At 36.2% G+C, this 17156-nt stretch overlaps 1 protein-coding gene and 1 long non-coding RNA gene across 2 annotated transcripts in view; one reads left to right on the top strand and one right to left on the bottom strand.

The window, feature by feature from the left end:
* LOC309482875 (pleckstrin homology domain-containing family G member 3) overlaps positions 1 to 17156 on the bottom strand; it is a 148450-nt gene that overhangs the window by 24908 nt on the left and 106386 nt on the right. Inside the window, exon 4 of the mRNA XM_082148448.1 lies at positions 2442 to 2542. Coding sequence (XP_082004574.1) covers positions 2442 to 2542 — 101 coding nt within the window. The remainder of the gene's footprint in view (positions 1 to 2441; positions 2543 to 17156) is intronic.
* Positions 5161 to 5937, top strand: LOC309482947. Its single transcript, XR_014200456.1, has 2 exons — positions 5161 to 5256; positions 5302 to 5937. It is a non-coding gene; the product is annotated as an uncharacterized lncRNA (long non-coding RNA).

Genomic DNA, 17156 nt, shown 5'->3' with positions numbered 1-17156 from the left:
GTTCAATCCATGTTTAAAATGGATTTGAAAGTACAACTCAGGGATTAGCTAACAAACACCACAGCAAACAAAGTAAATTATGCCCACACTTTCTGTCATGCATTTGTGATGAAGCACAAACAGAAACACGCCAACTATTCACTCACTTACTGTATGGTATTGAGGAGAAAAGTATCACTCTGGGGTAGACCAACACCTGACAACAGGTGAGGAGACAATTACGCTAAAAAACAATGGACTGATGACTGGTTAGATGAAGAATGGTGTGTTTAAGTCTCCATCCAGAGTTTTTTATGCAAAAATGCCACTACTAACTGACAGATAAAGAGAAATAATACACATCTCAGTAAAATATCAAGCCTTGAGTCACAGCACCTTCCCAGAAAATAGACCAAAATATAGATGATCATATTGATTACCGTCCACTACACCGATTTTGGTTACACTTTATTTTAAGGTGTCATTGTTACAGTGTAATTATATATTTAAGTACTAAGTAATATTGAATTACTCAGTACTTTAATAATAAAAAGCAACTAAATGTACTTACTATAGGGTTAGGGTAGGATCAGGGTTTGGTTGAGCGTTGGTTGCATGTAATTATGCATTATTTACTGTTATTACTATGTCATGTAACATATGTAACAAGGACACTGTAAAATAAAGTGTCACCCAGATTTTTGTTCAAACAATTGTTCTCTAAAATGAGAATGTCTCTTTGCCTAACAAATCATGGTTCATGTACCTGTGGTGTACCTAAAGCCTATTTGCTATTTGAAAAATCCTTATATTCTTATCCTTTATGCGCCACAGAAATCACGTTTCAATAGAAAATGTAAACAGAAAGAAAAAAAGTGTCTTTAAGGTTTCAATCTTCCTATAGCTCAGGTAAGCAAGGCGGTATCAACGGCAAGGTCATGGGTTTTGATTTGCTGGGAACAAATATACTGGTCAAATATACTTCAACCCACTTTGGATCAAAACATCAAACAGATGCATATAAATTAAAACATGGAAAGGATTCCCTGGTTTAATTAAATTGAACTAGTGAATAATGTCCTGCCTGAGACAACTGAGTTTTTTTTTTTTAACAAAAAAAAAAAACAACAACATGAAAAAATAAATGCAGTTTTATGTACATTTTCAAAAACAGTTTCAGTTAAAATAAAAACTCCCAAAACACACATCATGCGCTGTATATCAGTTACATTTCAGTCAACCAAGCAAACAGCAACTGAAAATATTATTACTTTACTTCAATTTAATTAGCTACAAACATAGCTACAAAATTAAGTCTAATCACATATTTAAAGTTTTTTTATGGAATATTGCAGTGATTATGATTTATCCAAGCGCATCGTTATTTTTTTATTTACATGCCCTCATAATATTTAATCAAAATAACTTTGATTAAATATTCTTTCCTTCTCTTCTGTGATGATGGGGCAACCTGTCACTCAAATGAGATACTCAAATGAGTCTACGGTCAAGAGCAGGGCCAATTTTCTTATGATTTATGCTACCCACTCAGATTTTGTTACCTCCAATTAAAACAGTAGGTAGCACAATTCGGCAGTGAAAAAAACGCTACCTTTCCAATTGTGCTACCAGCGTCATATTCATGTTTGTGCGTTTTATTCACGTGGCTTGCCCACATTCACGGACCTTGCCCACCCAAACGAGTTACTGTGCCCCTGCCTCCCTCCCCTCCCTGCTGAACACGAGCGAATTCGAAAGCACAGAGCAAGCGAGTATGAATTCGAAAGCGATTACAAATGCGCATTGGTTTGTTTCCACTACAAATGCAAAGTTGAACCAACGTTATGTGCCCTCGTAATATTTAATCAAAATACACCCCCCGGTTGAGCATGATTTCGGCAGCCGATGGCCCCCTGATTTATGTGCCTTGGTGCCGGTTCTGCGTGAGAGGGTGGAATTTGACAAATATTGAGAGCCTCCTTTGCAGCGATGTCTTTCTCGTTACCAGATAACAGAAGTTTTTTCTTGCAGAAAAGCTCTAGCTAAGATACTTATAATTTTGGGGTGGTCAGTCTTCACAGATTCAGTGTTTGAAGGCCAGATGTTGAGTCTGTGAAGATTAAGAAATTTCGTTCTTGTCTATTTTCCAGGGCTAGGAGTAAGGCATGAGCTTCAGCTCGGCAGACGACATAACTGTAGTGACTGCTTACAATGAAAATTCTGTTGGTGAAGACACTAATAAATGCATCTTTATAGTTATCATTTCTTGGTGTGAACAGGCCTTTAGTCACCCCTGTTTTCAAATAAGAAATTAAAATAACATCATAATTTCATAAAATTAAGATTCTTCTTTGTACACAATCTATGCAAAGGTGTGGCATTCTGATGTCTGTATTACGCTTCCATGCTGCTGGTGTTGGTTTGGTTGCAAAAAAACAAGCAAATACTGAATGAGTTCTTACCTGTTAAACTCATAGATGTCTTCTATGTTTCCAAATAGAGCACACACCTGTTCTGGCTTGATGGGAAGATCTCCTGTGTCTATGATGTGAGCAAGATAGTCCTGCAAGAGAAAATCAGTCTTGAATATTCAAGAATACTTTTGACTTGCATGAAAGTACAATGACCAGTGGCGGCACTAGGGCGGGGCTTGCCGGGGTTATAGGTCATCAAAGATTTGCATAGCATACACGGTCTTGTACCTTTGTCTTTTTTGTCAGATTTTCCAAAATGCTTTTGCTTCAAATGGAAATTTGTAATGTTATGATTTACCTCATAGCTGATTCGTTGGTTCGTGGCTCATAACTCTATTTTTGAAAAATATATGGAAAAAATACTTCTGAAACCAGTGCAGCTGAAAAAGGGGGCAGGCAATGTTGCACTCTATAGTCTTAATGGGAGAAGTCAATAAGGCTCAGGAATGGTGCACATTATTGATCATTGGGAACACTTTACAATAAGGTTTCATTAGTTAACATTAGTCAACTACTTTAGATAACATGAACTAAGAATGAACAATACTTCTACAGCATTTATTCATTTTAATTAATGGTATTTTCAACATTTACTAATACATTAAAATCAAAAGCTGTATGTGTTAACATTATTTCTGTCATGACAACTCTCGGAGTGAATGGCATGGTAATGGGTATAAAAATGATGTATGTTTGGTCTTGGTGGAATAGATCTGCTACGCTGCTGCTAGGTTATTGCTGCTACTGCAGAACAAGTACGGGACTTGCTACTGCCAATTAGGGCTGTCGCGATAACCGCAATATCGCAGTACCGCGCTACTTACAAGCCAACCGCAGAGGAATTCAAGTAACCGCAGCAACCGCGATATTCGCGGGTTTTCTTTTTTCATAAGGCTATACCCTTCTTGTTTTGAACTTCGTGCATGTGTATTGAATGTTAAATAAGTTAATAATGATAATAAGACGTGGTGATCATGGTTTTATCATGGTGATTTGTACAGAGGCTTCGTGGATTTGCACTTAAGCCTAAACAGACAGTGAATGAGAGAGATCGACTGAGCGCGTGCGATTACCTGCGTCTGTCTTTGAGGTCAAGTCATATTCGTGAAAAGGTTGCCGTGTCCAAGGAAAGTTAAATATTTGTCCTGTCATCCTTTTAACGTTTAAAATAAAGGGTATTTACCATGAATGCGACAGCGCTGGTCAGCATCCACAGCGCGAGGAACTCGCGGTCGCGGGAAACAAAACTCAGTGAGTCACGCATTGAATCAATGCCATTTGTCTCTATTAAGTGAAGCTTCAGCGTTACCCATGCGACGCATTGCTGGTCAGCTGAGCCTTGAAAAGTGGAGATCAAAGTTAAAAATAATTAACCTTGTTTCATTACTATCTTTTAAAGAATCAATCAGCGTTTTTGAACGTGTTGTTGAATGAATGGTTTAATCACTCACTCAAAGACAGTCCGTTGCCGTAACAACTGCGCGCTGAGTGACAGGCTTTCAATGTGCAGAGACGCTGTTTAGTTTCGGTTTATTGGTTACTGAAAATGTACTCGTTTTTGTGCATGCTGAGCACATCGTAACACTTATTTATATAGCAACAAATAAATCAAAATAAATCAAAATAAATTAATAAATGCGGTAAAACCGCATATCGCGCTATTGAGCCACTCAAAATTACCGCGAGGGAAAATCCTTCACCGCGACAGCCCTACTGCCAATACATACACGACACGCTGCTGTGAGCAATTAAGTCATGCTGCTGCTGTACAATATAGCATACATGAATTACCCGTAGCAGATTTATACAGGTGGAGCTGGGGAAGGTGGAGGGTTTCTGAAAGCGCGCTGCACTGCTAAGGCAAATGCTACCCAGTATTTGAAGGTTGAGCATGTAAGCTCATTGGCTACTGATACGGCAGGAACCAATCAGCTGTGCACTATAGATAACGATGTGATTATGAACAGGTGAGTTAACCCTCATATGACCTTAGTTTCCTGTTTACACTCAGTGCATTTGGGGTCTATATGACCCCAAAGATGCACAGAGCTTTTGTCCTAAAAATATACATTTTATTAATACAAATTATATATCATTTTTTCCGTTTACTTCTCATCTATTCATTAATGCTGTGTTTTGGGGGATATGAAGTACTTTTTTACCTATTTACTGCAAAATTCCTCAACTACACCATTAGCATACATATGAAATATAAAATTTTTATGAAAAAAACACATTTATGATGATCAATTTTAAATATGAGTTGTTTCTGGATATTGATCTAGGTGTTAGATGCAGAATTCTGCCATCTGGTGGTTAGATGTTTTTTTGTAGATAATATAGTTTTAGCCATAAAGTGTAATTACCATATACTTCCAGCAGAGGCCCCATAGAGACCCATTCATTTTTCTGGATGTGACTTATTGCTCTTATAGCAGTTTTTTTATGAATTATATATTTAAACATTTTAAAATACATTAAATCAGTATTTTGTCAAAGTTTAGAATATTTTTTGTTGTTGTTTGAGGTCTTTTGAAGTGTCTTGTTATTGCAATTATGCTATATAAATTTGCAATAATGTCACATAAGTTGCCACTAAAAGAAAATACTTGATTGCCATTACATATTATTTCAATAATCAAAATGTATAAAATGATTAACTTTAGAATAAGAAATTAATTTTTAAAAAGTAAAAAATAAAAAAATAAAAAACCAGCTATAGGCGGATAGGAATAGGAGTGAAGAGTAAACACCTGTGTGTCTGTGTGTGTTTGTGTGCATGCACTTGCATGTGTGTGTGTGTGTGTAATCATGTTCATTCCACATTGTTCTTTTGCTCTAGTACCAGGCCTTCATTTATGTGTGAACATTTTTAGATTCATGCTGGAATTATTGATTTTATTTCCCAATTTCTATAAAAATGCTCTCTTTTGCAGTCACACCTGTTTGTTTGTTTGTTTGTTTGTTTGTGTTTGTCTCTCTGTGTGTATGTTATCTGTGTGTAGTCATGTTCTTTCCACGTTGCATTTGTGCTCTCATACCATACCTTCATTTATGTGTGACATTTTTTAGATTTATGCAGAAATTATTGATTTTATTTCCCAATTTCTATAAAAATGCTCTCTATTGCAGTCACACCTCTCTCTGTCTGCGTGTGTGTATTTGTGTCTGTGTGTGTGTGGGCGCATATGTGTCTGTGATAATGTTCATTCCACATCGCATTAGTGCTCTAGTACCAGGCCTTCATTTATGTGTGAGAATTTTCAGATTTATGCTGGAATTATTGATTTTATTTGTCAATTTCTATAAAAATGCTTTCTATTGGAGTCACACCTGTGTGTGTTTGTTTGTGTGTGTTTGTGTGCGCGAGCATGTGTGTGTGCAAGTGATCATGTTCGTTCCACATTGCATTTGTGCTCTAGTACCAGGACTTCATTGTGGTATTGAAATTTTCAGATTTATTCTGGATTTATATATTTTTTTTGACAAATGAAAAATAAAAAACATTTTTTTTTTCGATTTTCCCATTCATTTCAATGTGGGGTCATATTGACCCCAAAGGTCATGAGTGTGACTTTTTTTTTTACATACCTTTAGAACAACCGAATCAAGCCCAGTTTTTTTGTGTGTGTATAGATAGATAATGTAGAAAAAGTGACAAAGTTTTATTCCACTGAGATGAAGGGAACCATTTTTTTTTATTAAAGAAAAGTCGTTTGGGGTCATATAGTTTCATGCCAGAACTTTGTATTCATTGCACTGTGAACTAACATGAACCAGTGTTTCCCACACATAGACTAATTCATGGCGGTGCGCCACAGAATCACCACCGGCCGCCACATATTGCGTTTCGTTCTAAAAAAATTATTTACGCTATTTAAAACACGCAGCGTATTCATTCAGCTGCATTTCCTTTCCCTGCTCTCCCTCCGTCTCTCTGTCACCTACGCGTCTCTCTCACAAGCGTATCTTTGTCTCGCCAAAGCCTTATTTGATCGGTGAGTGATGTAGATGACTGCTGCGCTTGCGATAGGGCGCATATTACTATGGCGCTCGTTTTGTGTCATTTCTTTCCTAACCAAGCTTAAAGACGTGTTAACGTGCGTGTGGAGAACGTCTGCCCGTCTTAACGTCTGCCCGTCCTAACGTCTGCTCGTCTGAACGTCTGCCCGTCTTAACGTCTGCTCGTCTGAACGTCTGCCCATCTGAACGCAATACGTAACGTGCCTTGGCTAATTTCAAAATAGCGCACATACTTTTATGCAGCTACTTGTGTGATGGACTTGTCTTATTTGAGACACTGTTTAACCCCCTGAGGTCTACGGTATCGCCGGCGATACCAGCTCGCTTTTTTTTTGTCAATGTAAAAGAAACTCATAAATACTCTGTTGACTTTGATTTTCCATAGGAGTTTCATACATCAATCGATTCTGTTAAATGTGTATTATTTTTGTGTATACTCACAATAAAAACAAAGTGTTGTGCTTTTTGCCAAATCAAGAAAAATAAACACGAAGCGAGTTCTGCCTTCTCTCTGCCAGTGAAGTCCATTCTGAAACGCGTCCGAAAATGAACAATAACTGAGCGAATACTCAGTCAAACAGGCATACAGACACACAGGCATGAAGCTTGAATTTTCTTCTTTTAAATGAAGTCATTTATATAAAAAACAAATATTCTAATCTTGTGAAATCTGTATTAAAAGAGAGCGATTCCAGTCGAGCTCATCTCATCTCATTACGTTATAATCGGCCCCGCCCACGGAGAGCGCGCGCTATTCAAACGCAAATGACTGAGACGATCCCATACAAACTGTGAACGCCCACATATCAGCTCGAGAAAACACATCAAGTTTATTCAGATAAGTGTAGTTGTCTACACTGTCTCGCAGCGCTGTGAGGAATAATAATAATGGAAAACTTACCTCAGAAGTGCTGGTATTTCGAGGAGCAACGGATGGAATAATGTAGTAAGTTTTTTTTTTTCATTCTCAAGTAAATCGCGTTTCTGTGTGAATGAATGAACGAAAGAGATGCGCTGTTTACCACAACTCGCAAAAAGACGGTTTAAATTTGAATTGCGTTTCTGTGTGTGAATAAATGATCTGCTTTTAGCAAACTATTTAGCTATACTGAGTAAAATCGATTGAAATATGTTGAAATAAAATGTATTTGTATAAGCAACGTATTAAACTGCAAATTAACATTTATATTCCTTATAATAAAAACGAAAGACCTATGTTACAGACATATGAAAGACAACATTTCGTTGATTAGTTTTGGATAGATTACACATTTTTACTGTAAAATATCTGCCACCTCAAATAAGCTTTTGTTTGCCAATTTTTGCTAATATGTTAAATATAGTATGTTTTGTCAATGTAGGCTATATTCGAAGTTTGAAATATGTATGATAAAATGTATACTTTAGTTTTTACAAAGAAAGATTACACTTCAATTGTTGTTGTAATTGTAACCTTTTTAATAAAAAAATATATATTTACAAGGTAGATGTAAACAAATTTTAAAAGGTAAATATAAGCATTTTCTTTAAATAATTTTTATTGTGTTTTATTATTGACAAATTTGGGGAGAGGATACATATTCCAAAACTGAAAATACAGTATGAGAATTAACTGCACAATTAATAGACATGTTTTCCTTGGATATTATACAATTTGCAAGCAAAATTTGTAAAAAAAAAAAAAATTGACATGCTTCCAAATGTGAACCAATTTGGTAGAATATATATATATATATATATATATATATATATATATATATATATATATATATATATATATATACTGTATATATATTGCTCTTGCATTCTTTCTTGTGGCTATAGGTGACACACCTGAATGAATGGCTCATTAAGTATGCGGGCCCCATTGTCTCCTGAGGTGTGAACCACTACATATGCATGATGCTGTTGAATGGTTGACGCCCCTTGCGCATATTGCCTTTACAAACAAAAAGTGTTTTACAAGATTTAAATCAATGTATTGTGTTATGTGAATGATAAGGGCAGGATGATTTTCACATCATTTTGAAGAAAAAATTCTAGGCAAAGACATCAATTAGTCAAAAGTCTTATTGACACGTATTTAGTATGTGTTTTGTGGCCTTATTTCAGAAACTTTAGTTTTTAGTTTTTTCAATAACCATGCATAAACATTATTCTCTCAAAAATACAAACATGTACATGCATGTTGCTCACATATTATGGTAGCCCTGTTTGTGCTAAATAGAGTGTAATTATACCTTTGCCATTAATATGTTTATAAGCAACTGAAAAAAGCACAAATGTCAGGGCATGTCAGAACATCTCAAGGACCCCAAAAACCCCTCAGACCTCAGAGGGTTAAACAATGTGGGCTAGAAGATTTGATAATTTAAGCTATTATTAAATTAGATGAAATATTTTTCAGCAGAGAAAATTACATTAACAGCTATTTAACATAGGCCCAGCCTTTAACATCCTCGAAGGATATTAAGAAAATACTATTTAGGTTTGGATACATAAAAAATACAAAATAAAAAAATAAAAATAATCTCAACAGTAAAAAGCTTTGAATGTATTTTACAATATAATTTATGCACGAGCATGCATGGGAATAGGAAATAGGCTATAGGCTACAATAATAATAAAAAGCTCTATAGTAGAATGGATGCCTTACTTAATTATATTCAGAATTTCTATGTTATAGAAAATCGTTCTATGAACTTCTAGCAAGCTCATTTAAACCGAGTTGTAAATGCCGAAATGAAAGGAGGCTAAATAAATATTAAACTTGTCAAGTCAAGTCAAGTCAAGTTTATTTTTATAGCGCTTTTCACAATACAGATTGTATCAAAGCAGCTTCACAGTATTAAATTAAAATAATACAACAAAGTTTGTTTCAAGAGGAATTTATTGATTGATAAAATTAGATTAAATATCCCCAAAATATCCCCAACTGAGCAAGCCAAAGGCAACAGTGGCAAGGAACCGAAAAACTCCATCAAGTGACCTAATGGTGTCCTAAAACTCCATCAGGTGACCTAATGGAGAAAAAAAACCTTGGGAGAACCCAGGCTCAGTCGGGGGCCAGTTCTCCTCTGGCATTTATGAGCTAGAGGACGGATTGTAGTTTGCTCTGTAGGATTATATGAATGCCTGGCTGAAGAGATGCGACTTTAATCTAGTTTTAAACTGGGATAGCGAGTCTGAGCAACGAACAGTATCAGGAAGACTATTCCAGAGTTTTGGAGCCAAATGTGAAAATGCTTTCCCTCCTTTGGTGGTTCTGGATATCCTAGGTATGACCAAAAGCCTTGAATTTAGTGATCTTAAATAGCGCGATGGATTATAGGGTGATAGAAGATCCGTTAAATAGACTGGAGCTAAGCCGTTTAGGGCTTTATAAGTCAGTAGCAATACCTTGTAATTAATACGGAACTTTATAGGTAACCAATGCAGTGATGATAAAATCGGTGTTATATGATCATATTTTCTTGATCTCGTAAGAACTCTATCGGCGGCATTTTGGACTAACTGTAGCTTGTTTATTGAGGATGCAGGACAACCAGCTAATAAAGCATTACAGTAATCCAGTCTCGAGGTCATGAATGCATGAACTAACTTTTCTGCATCAGAAACTGATAGCATATTACGTAGCTTAGCAATGTTTCTAAGGTGGAAAAAGGCTGTTTTTGTAACATATGAAATATGATTTTCAAAAGACAGGTTGCAATCGAGTATAACACCCAGGTCTTTTACTGTAGAGGATAAAGTAACAGGACATCCTATGATGTTAAAGGTGTATTGTGCGAGGTTTTGTGGGCGTTTTTTTGAACCGATAAGTATTACCTCTGTCTTGTCTGGATTTAATAAAAGAAAATTACGCGTCATCCAATCTTTTATATCTTTAACACACTCTGTCAATTTGGAAAATTTAGCGTTTTCATCCGGCCGTGATGAAATATATATTTGAGTGTCATCAGCATAACAATGGAAACTAATTCCATGTTTCCTTATAATATTTCCAAGTGGCATCATATATATGGAAAATAACAGAGGGCCTAATACAGATCCCTGCGGCACTCCATAGTTTACTGGAGTTATGATCGATTTTTCTCCATTTAAATAGACAAAATGGTAGCGGTCAGATAGGTATGATTTGAACCAGCTTAGTGCTTGTCCTTGAACACCAGTATCATTTTGTAGTCGATCTAAGAGTAATGTATGATCTATAGTATCGAACGCAGCACTAAGATCAAGTAAAACTAGTATTGAGATACAGCCTTGGTCAGAAGCTAAAAGTAAATCATTTGTGATTTTAACGAGTGCAGTTTCAGTGCTATGATGCGGTCTGAATCCAGACTGAAACTTTTCATAGATATCATTTTGTTGCAAGAAAGAGCCCAGTTGAGCAGACACCACTTTTTCTAATATTTTAGACATAAATGGAAGATTTGAAATGGGTCTATAATTTGCTAGATTATTATGATCTAATTGTGGTTTCTTAATGAGAGGTTTTATAACTGCCAGTTTAAATGTTCTTGGAACATGACCTAAAGATAAAGACGAGTTAATAATATTGAGGAGAGGCTCTTCCACTACAGGTAACACTTCTTTCAGTAGTTTAGTTGGTATAGGATCTAATAAACATGTTGTTGTTTTAGATGAAGTGATAAGTTTATTTAACTCTTTTTGTTCTATAGTTGTAAAGCACTGTAATTGTTCTTGCGGGGTGATAATTGAAGCTGAATTATAAGGCGCGATTGAAGATTGAAATTCATGAAATCATTACTACTGAACTGTAACGGGATATTTTGTTCGGGTGACGTCTGTTTATTTGTTAGTCTAGCCACGGTGTTAAATAAAAACCTTGGATTGTTTTGGTTGTTATCTATTAGTTTGCGGAGGTGCTCAGCCCTGGCCGCTTTTAGGGCCTTTTTATAACGTGACATACTGTCTTTCCACGCGATTCTAAAGACCTCTAAATTAGTTTGTTTCCATTTACGCTCTAAAATACGTGTTTCTCTCTTTAAAACATGCGTAGTATTGTTATACCATGGTGCTTTATTTTTCTCTCTGACCTTTTTTAATTTAATAGGTGCAACCACATCCAATGTTCTAGAGAGAATGGTGCTCATAGTGCTAGTTAGTTCTTCTAGTTCATCTGTTTGTTTGGGTTCAGGCAGCAGCTGAGACAGATTAGATAAGCAATTTGAGAAATTATCTATGGTGGATGGGAGGATTGTAGGATAAACTACTAAATATCAATATAAAATTGCCAGTAGATGGCGCCAAGGCCCTGTTCTATTGAGATTACTGGTTGATGTTCAACCTATTCTTTCAAAAACACAAATATATATTTAACACCCACACAACTACTCCTTTTAGACAATTGCAGTTGTTCTGCTGTGGCGCTGTTTGGAACTGTATTTTCATCGACTATTGTGTGAAATGCCAGTCATTAATATATTGTTTATTTACAGGCATTCTGGTTTTATAAAAACTGCTCATTACAGAAACATTCAAACAAATATTTACAAATTTGTGTTTTACTTGGTATTTTTCCTCAACTTGTCTCAGTTGGCAATTCATTTTTATTATATTTAATATATATATATATATATATATATATATATATATATATATATATATATATATATATATATTAGGGGTGGAACGGTACACAGAAGTCACGGTTCGGTTCATACCTCGGTTCAGACATCACGGTTCGGTACGAGTTCGGTACAATGGAGGGAAAAGCAAAACAAAAATGCAGAAGCATGTCTCAGGCTGTACCACCAAAGGAAAATAAATTACTTAAGCCTTGTATTTTTTAAATAAGTTTTATTAATAGAGTAAAGGCATAGAACCAGTTCAATTGTAGTGCACTGACAATAGTTTTATATAATTAGTTTATTAATGACTAAAAAGACAAAAAGACCTTGAGATATGTTTGGTAATTGTACCTGAACGAATTGAAAATTAATTTGCTACATTAATATATTTGTTTTCCTTAAAATTTTAATTAACAGTAACTTAAACACTTTGTAGTTTGAACGATGTCCTGCATAAACAAAATGACGGAGTATGTTTTTATGTTTACACTGTTCGATCGAGCCTCTCACACACACACACACACACGTAAGCACTTTGCGACTTTTCGATCGCGACCGCGCGTCTCTATCTCACACACACACACATTGCAATCTTTACATCGCAGCCTGCTTCAGAGCTAAGGCGGGGCTACAGATTAGGTGTCCCTAAAGAACCGCGTATCTAACAGTAGTTCCGCATTACATTAATTAATTTGCACGCGAGTTTTATTTATTTTTATACAGAGTATTCTCCGTGTAAATTTATGCACCGAACCGTGACGCCCGTACCGTTTCGGTTCAATACGAATACATGTACCGTTCCACCCCTAATATATATATATATATATATATATATATATATATATATATATGTTTCTGTTACTCAGAAGTGAAACATTATGTGAATTTAAAGTGGCTGCATTAAATAGATATATGGGTATAGCCTAAATGTATGTGCTGTTGTTGGTTCCCATGACATGCTATATTTTAACGTTTTAATGACAGTGTCTTGGCTATACGTTTTGCATTTCACTAATGAAGGGGAATGTAAAGCATTAAATCAACCAGGTCTCTGAAATAGCTCAGAGGTTCATCTCATGAAGCTTCATTTGACAAGCATATATTGACAGAGCACAACACAGTGTCACACATTTAGATAATGGAAGAACAACACAGAAACAAGAAACAAACCGGGTCAAAAGCCGTGAAGAAGAGGAGTAATGATGTGTGGTGGAAGGGTACGGAGGCAAAACAGTGGAAGAGGTCAAGATTGTGGACATGTTTCTAATGAAATAAGGACACTATTGCAGACAATGTTATCAATCATGACCTTACAATGACTGAGGTGGGTCAAAAGGTAAAGCCGAATGTTGGGAGAACAACAGTGTCTTCAATCATTCAAACGTTTGTAGACCGAACAGGTGTGTAATCAGACATTATTTTCAGTACTGTAATACTGTATACGTACTCCACTTGCATTTTACATAATACAGTAAATATACTTTATAGAGACAATGTAACACACAAACACACACATATATACAGAGAGTGTGTGTGTATATGTACAGTATATATGTATATATGTGTGTATATATATATATATATATATATATATATATATATTTACACACATATACACACACACACGTATATACTGTATATATACATATGTATGTCATTGTGATATAAAGAATATAAATATAAATCGTAGCCATAGTTTAAATCTGAAAATACTGAACACTGTTATATTGTATGTTGTACATGTACTTCATTAGGCATTAGACGATCTGCAAATCTGGCGTCGAACTGAGCCTTGTTTATAAAACAATCATCGTCGAAATGCAGGGAACAACCAAGAACACTTGCACAACTCCGTTGATGACTTCCCTAAAGCCGAGCACAGCGCTTTGATGGGCGTACTACTTTCGCTCTCTCGCTCTAGTCTACGGGTGCGCGCGCGCCCTTCCGGGAGAAGTGCCCTTAGGACCCGTATAAGGAAATTCCGCCCCATCTGACGTCACACTTGCCATACTCGAAAAAAAACTTTCCGAAACTTGTGACAAACCGGAAGGAGTATTTTTGGCACAGAAATACTCCATCAAACGTACAACTTAATTTTTGAAACTTTGTCCATGTTTAGCATGGGAAACCAAGGGGCAGTCATGGCCTAGTGGTAAGGGAGTTTGAACTGGTAACCCAAAGGTTGCTGGTTCGATTCCAGAACCGGTGGGAAATGACTGAGGTGCCCTTGAGCAAGGCACCTAACCCCTTATCGCTCCCCGGGCGCCACACAAAGGCTGCCCGCTGCTCTGGGTGTGTGTATCCACGTTTGCAGTGTGTGTGTGTTAACTACTCACTACTCTGCTCCTAATGTGTGTGCATTAACTTGGATGGGTTAAATGCAGAGGTCAAATTCCAAGTATGGGTTACCATACTTGGCCTTCACTTTCACTTTCAACTCTTTAACAGTGTAAAAAACTCAGTATGCATGAAATAGCATTTCACCCCCCCTTTAAGACGTGCAGACGGGCAGACGTAATCCACACGTTAACTTCTAACGTGACGCCGCCGTCACGTCTGTAATATGGCGCGTGCCCCATGCCAAAATTAAACATCCGACCGACCAAACCGAACGTCTATCCGAACGTCTTGTACTTCTGAACGGGTTAAAGGCAATACATTAAAGGCAATACATATATATTATACACCTAAAACAACACTAAAATATTAACTGCATCCTGCTGTACTGTAGCCTACTTGAATAAGTCTTTTACAGTTTTTCTGAATTGCTAAAACACTAAACTCCATTCTCTGAACCAAATTCTCATTCACTTAAACAAATGTATTGAATAAAACAGTCTTACTGTAAAACATTAAACAGGTTCAGGCAGTTAAAACACTGTTTGCAAATCTCATGCACTCTTTAAAAAAACAAAACAAAACTCTAAAGACATTCTCACTCACTAAAACACATTTTGCACTTTGATGCACTTATGTTTCTATGTACTAGCATCGGTCAAGTAGGCTACAGTATAGTAGGATGCAGTTAATATTTTAGTGTTGTTTTAGGTGTATAATATATATGTATTGCCTTTAATGTCCATTTATAGACTTTACACATCAGCTTGGATACTAGCATGGTTAAAAAATAGCTAATTTCAAGACGCTGACGTCACGTCAGGTCGTCACGTGGGTCACCCGTTCAGAAGTACAAGACGTTCGGATAGACGTTCGGTCGGTCGGTCGGTCGGATGTTTAATTTTGGCACGGGGCGCGCACCATATGTAAAGTTCAACAGCTACACGTTATTGACGTGTCTACGTGACGTGATATTTGCGTGTACGTCTCCATATAAAACAAATGGAGACGTACACGCACGTATACACGTGTGTTATCTGTCGTGCTTGTCAGTCTCGTCGCCGAATGAAACATTTCGAGCTCCATATATTACTGAAAGAACGAGCAGAGAGAGAGGCCCGGTCGCGCATGCGCGCGTCTTCAAACTGTCTTGCTCTCTCTCGCTCCCTCGCACATATTAATCAAAATCAATTGAGAATTGACACGATGGTAAAAGATCGGAAGACCGAAGTTTCACATGGAGCATTCGGATATTTTTTTCCTGAATTACCGCTGGGTGTGAATTGTGATAAAAAAAATTCAGCTGACATAAAAAACACTTTCAATAAACAAAACAAAACCTATCCAATGATGAAATGTTTTCTGTGTTTACAAATCTTGTGCGATGTCATGTCCTAACTGCCGGGATAATCACACAACGCGTACAAGTCCGCTAATGACACGTCCGATTCGCGAACTAATGACTCCTTTGAACCGATTCCATTTAACGAATGGTTAAAACAACTGATCTGTCCAACACTGAATGGTGTTGTATAACAATGTATAACAAATGTATAACAAATCGGTAACACTTTACAGTAAGGTTCCATTTATTAAACTCTAGTTAACTACATTAGTTAACATTAACTATTAATAAACTGCACTTCTACAGCATTTATTAATCTTTATTAATGTTAATTTCACCATTTACTAGTAGCCTAAATTATTTAAATCAAAAGTTGTATTTGTTAACATTAGTTAGCCTAATGCACTGTGTGAAGAAACATACAGACATACAGTGTGAAAATAAAAATACAGCTGTTCATTGTTTGTTCAACTAAGATTAACAAAGATTAATAAATACAGTAACAAATGTATTGCTCGTGGTTCATGTTAGTTAGCCTAATACATTAACTAATGTAAACAAATCAAACCATATTTAACACCTCTTAAAATGAGAATGTAAGTGTGCTTACCCCATTTTTTTAGTAAGAGTTGTTAGCAAGATTTAACCTTAATAAACTACTGTATTTTCAGGTTATCTATATGACAATGTGTAGAACAATTACCAAAACAATCTTTTAGTTTAGACTGTTTGTGGTAAATGCAGTTGGGTTGTCGAGGTCAAAACTCTAAATAAGCTGTGAATCAATTAAACTTACTATAAATAATGTTATGTCATTTTTTTACTCTTACACTGAATGTTTGGATTTTGTGAAGGTGTGAATCATTTTTGATTAATATTTAATATAATAAAGTTCTGTGTAACGAACTGCCGGGATCCCCCCTAAAGTGAATATAAAACCATGCCTACAGCCCTGAAAAACAAAACAAAAACAAAAACACTTTTGACAAGTTACAGTAACTTTTTTCCAAAAATTATTTTGTACTGTAAAAGCGAGATACTGGCATAAGCTCATAAACAGTAAGACAGTCTGCCCACTAGGTATTTACTATAACCTTTTGGCATCAATCCTTACACTCAGTCCTCAGATGCCACGTGTCCAGAGCCAAACTTAGTCCTTTAACAGAATAAACTGTGAAGTTCAAATGAGGCTCGGGTAAAGAGCATTTAGACACTAATTGTGTGAGGCTGTTAGAAAGAATGCAGGTTGACACTTTTTTGTCTTTTCTCGACAAACAGACCCAAATAAATTTCACGTCAAAGTTGTGTTGTGTTGTGCCAAAGTTGCTGTGTTGATTGGATAGGATTCTTTTATTCCCTGCATACTAGGCCGAGATATGAGAAAGCATTTTAACATTCACACTA

Source organism: Leuciscus leuciscus (assembly GCF_965113295.1).
Source record: "Leuciscus leuciscus genome assembly, chromosome: 19".
Lineage (NCBI taxonomy): Eukaryota > Metazoa > Chordata > Actinopteri > Cypriniformes > Leuciscidae > Leuciscus > Leuciscus leuciscus.
The sequence above is the reverse complement of the archived record's forward strand: the minus strand, read 5'-3'. Positions and strand labels throughout refer to the sequence as shown.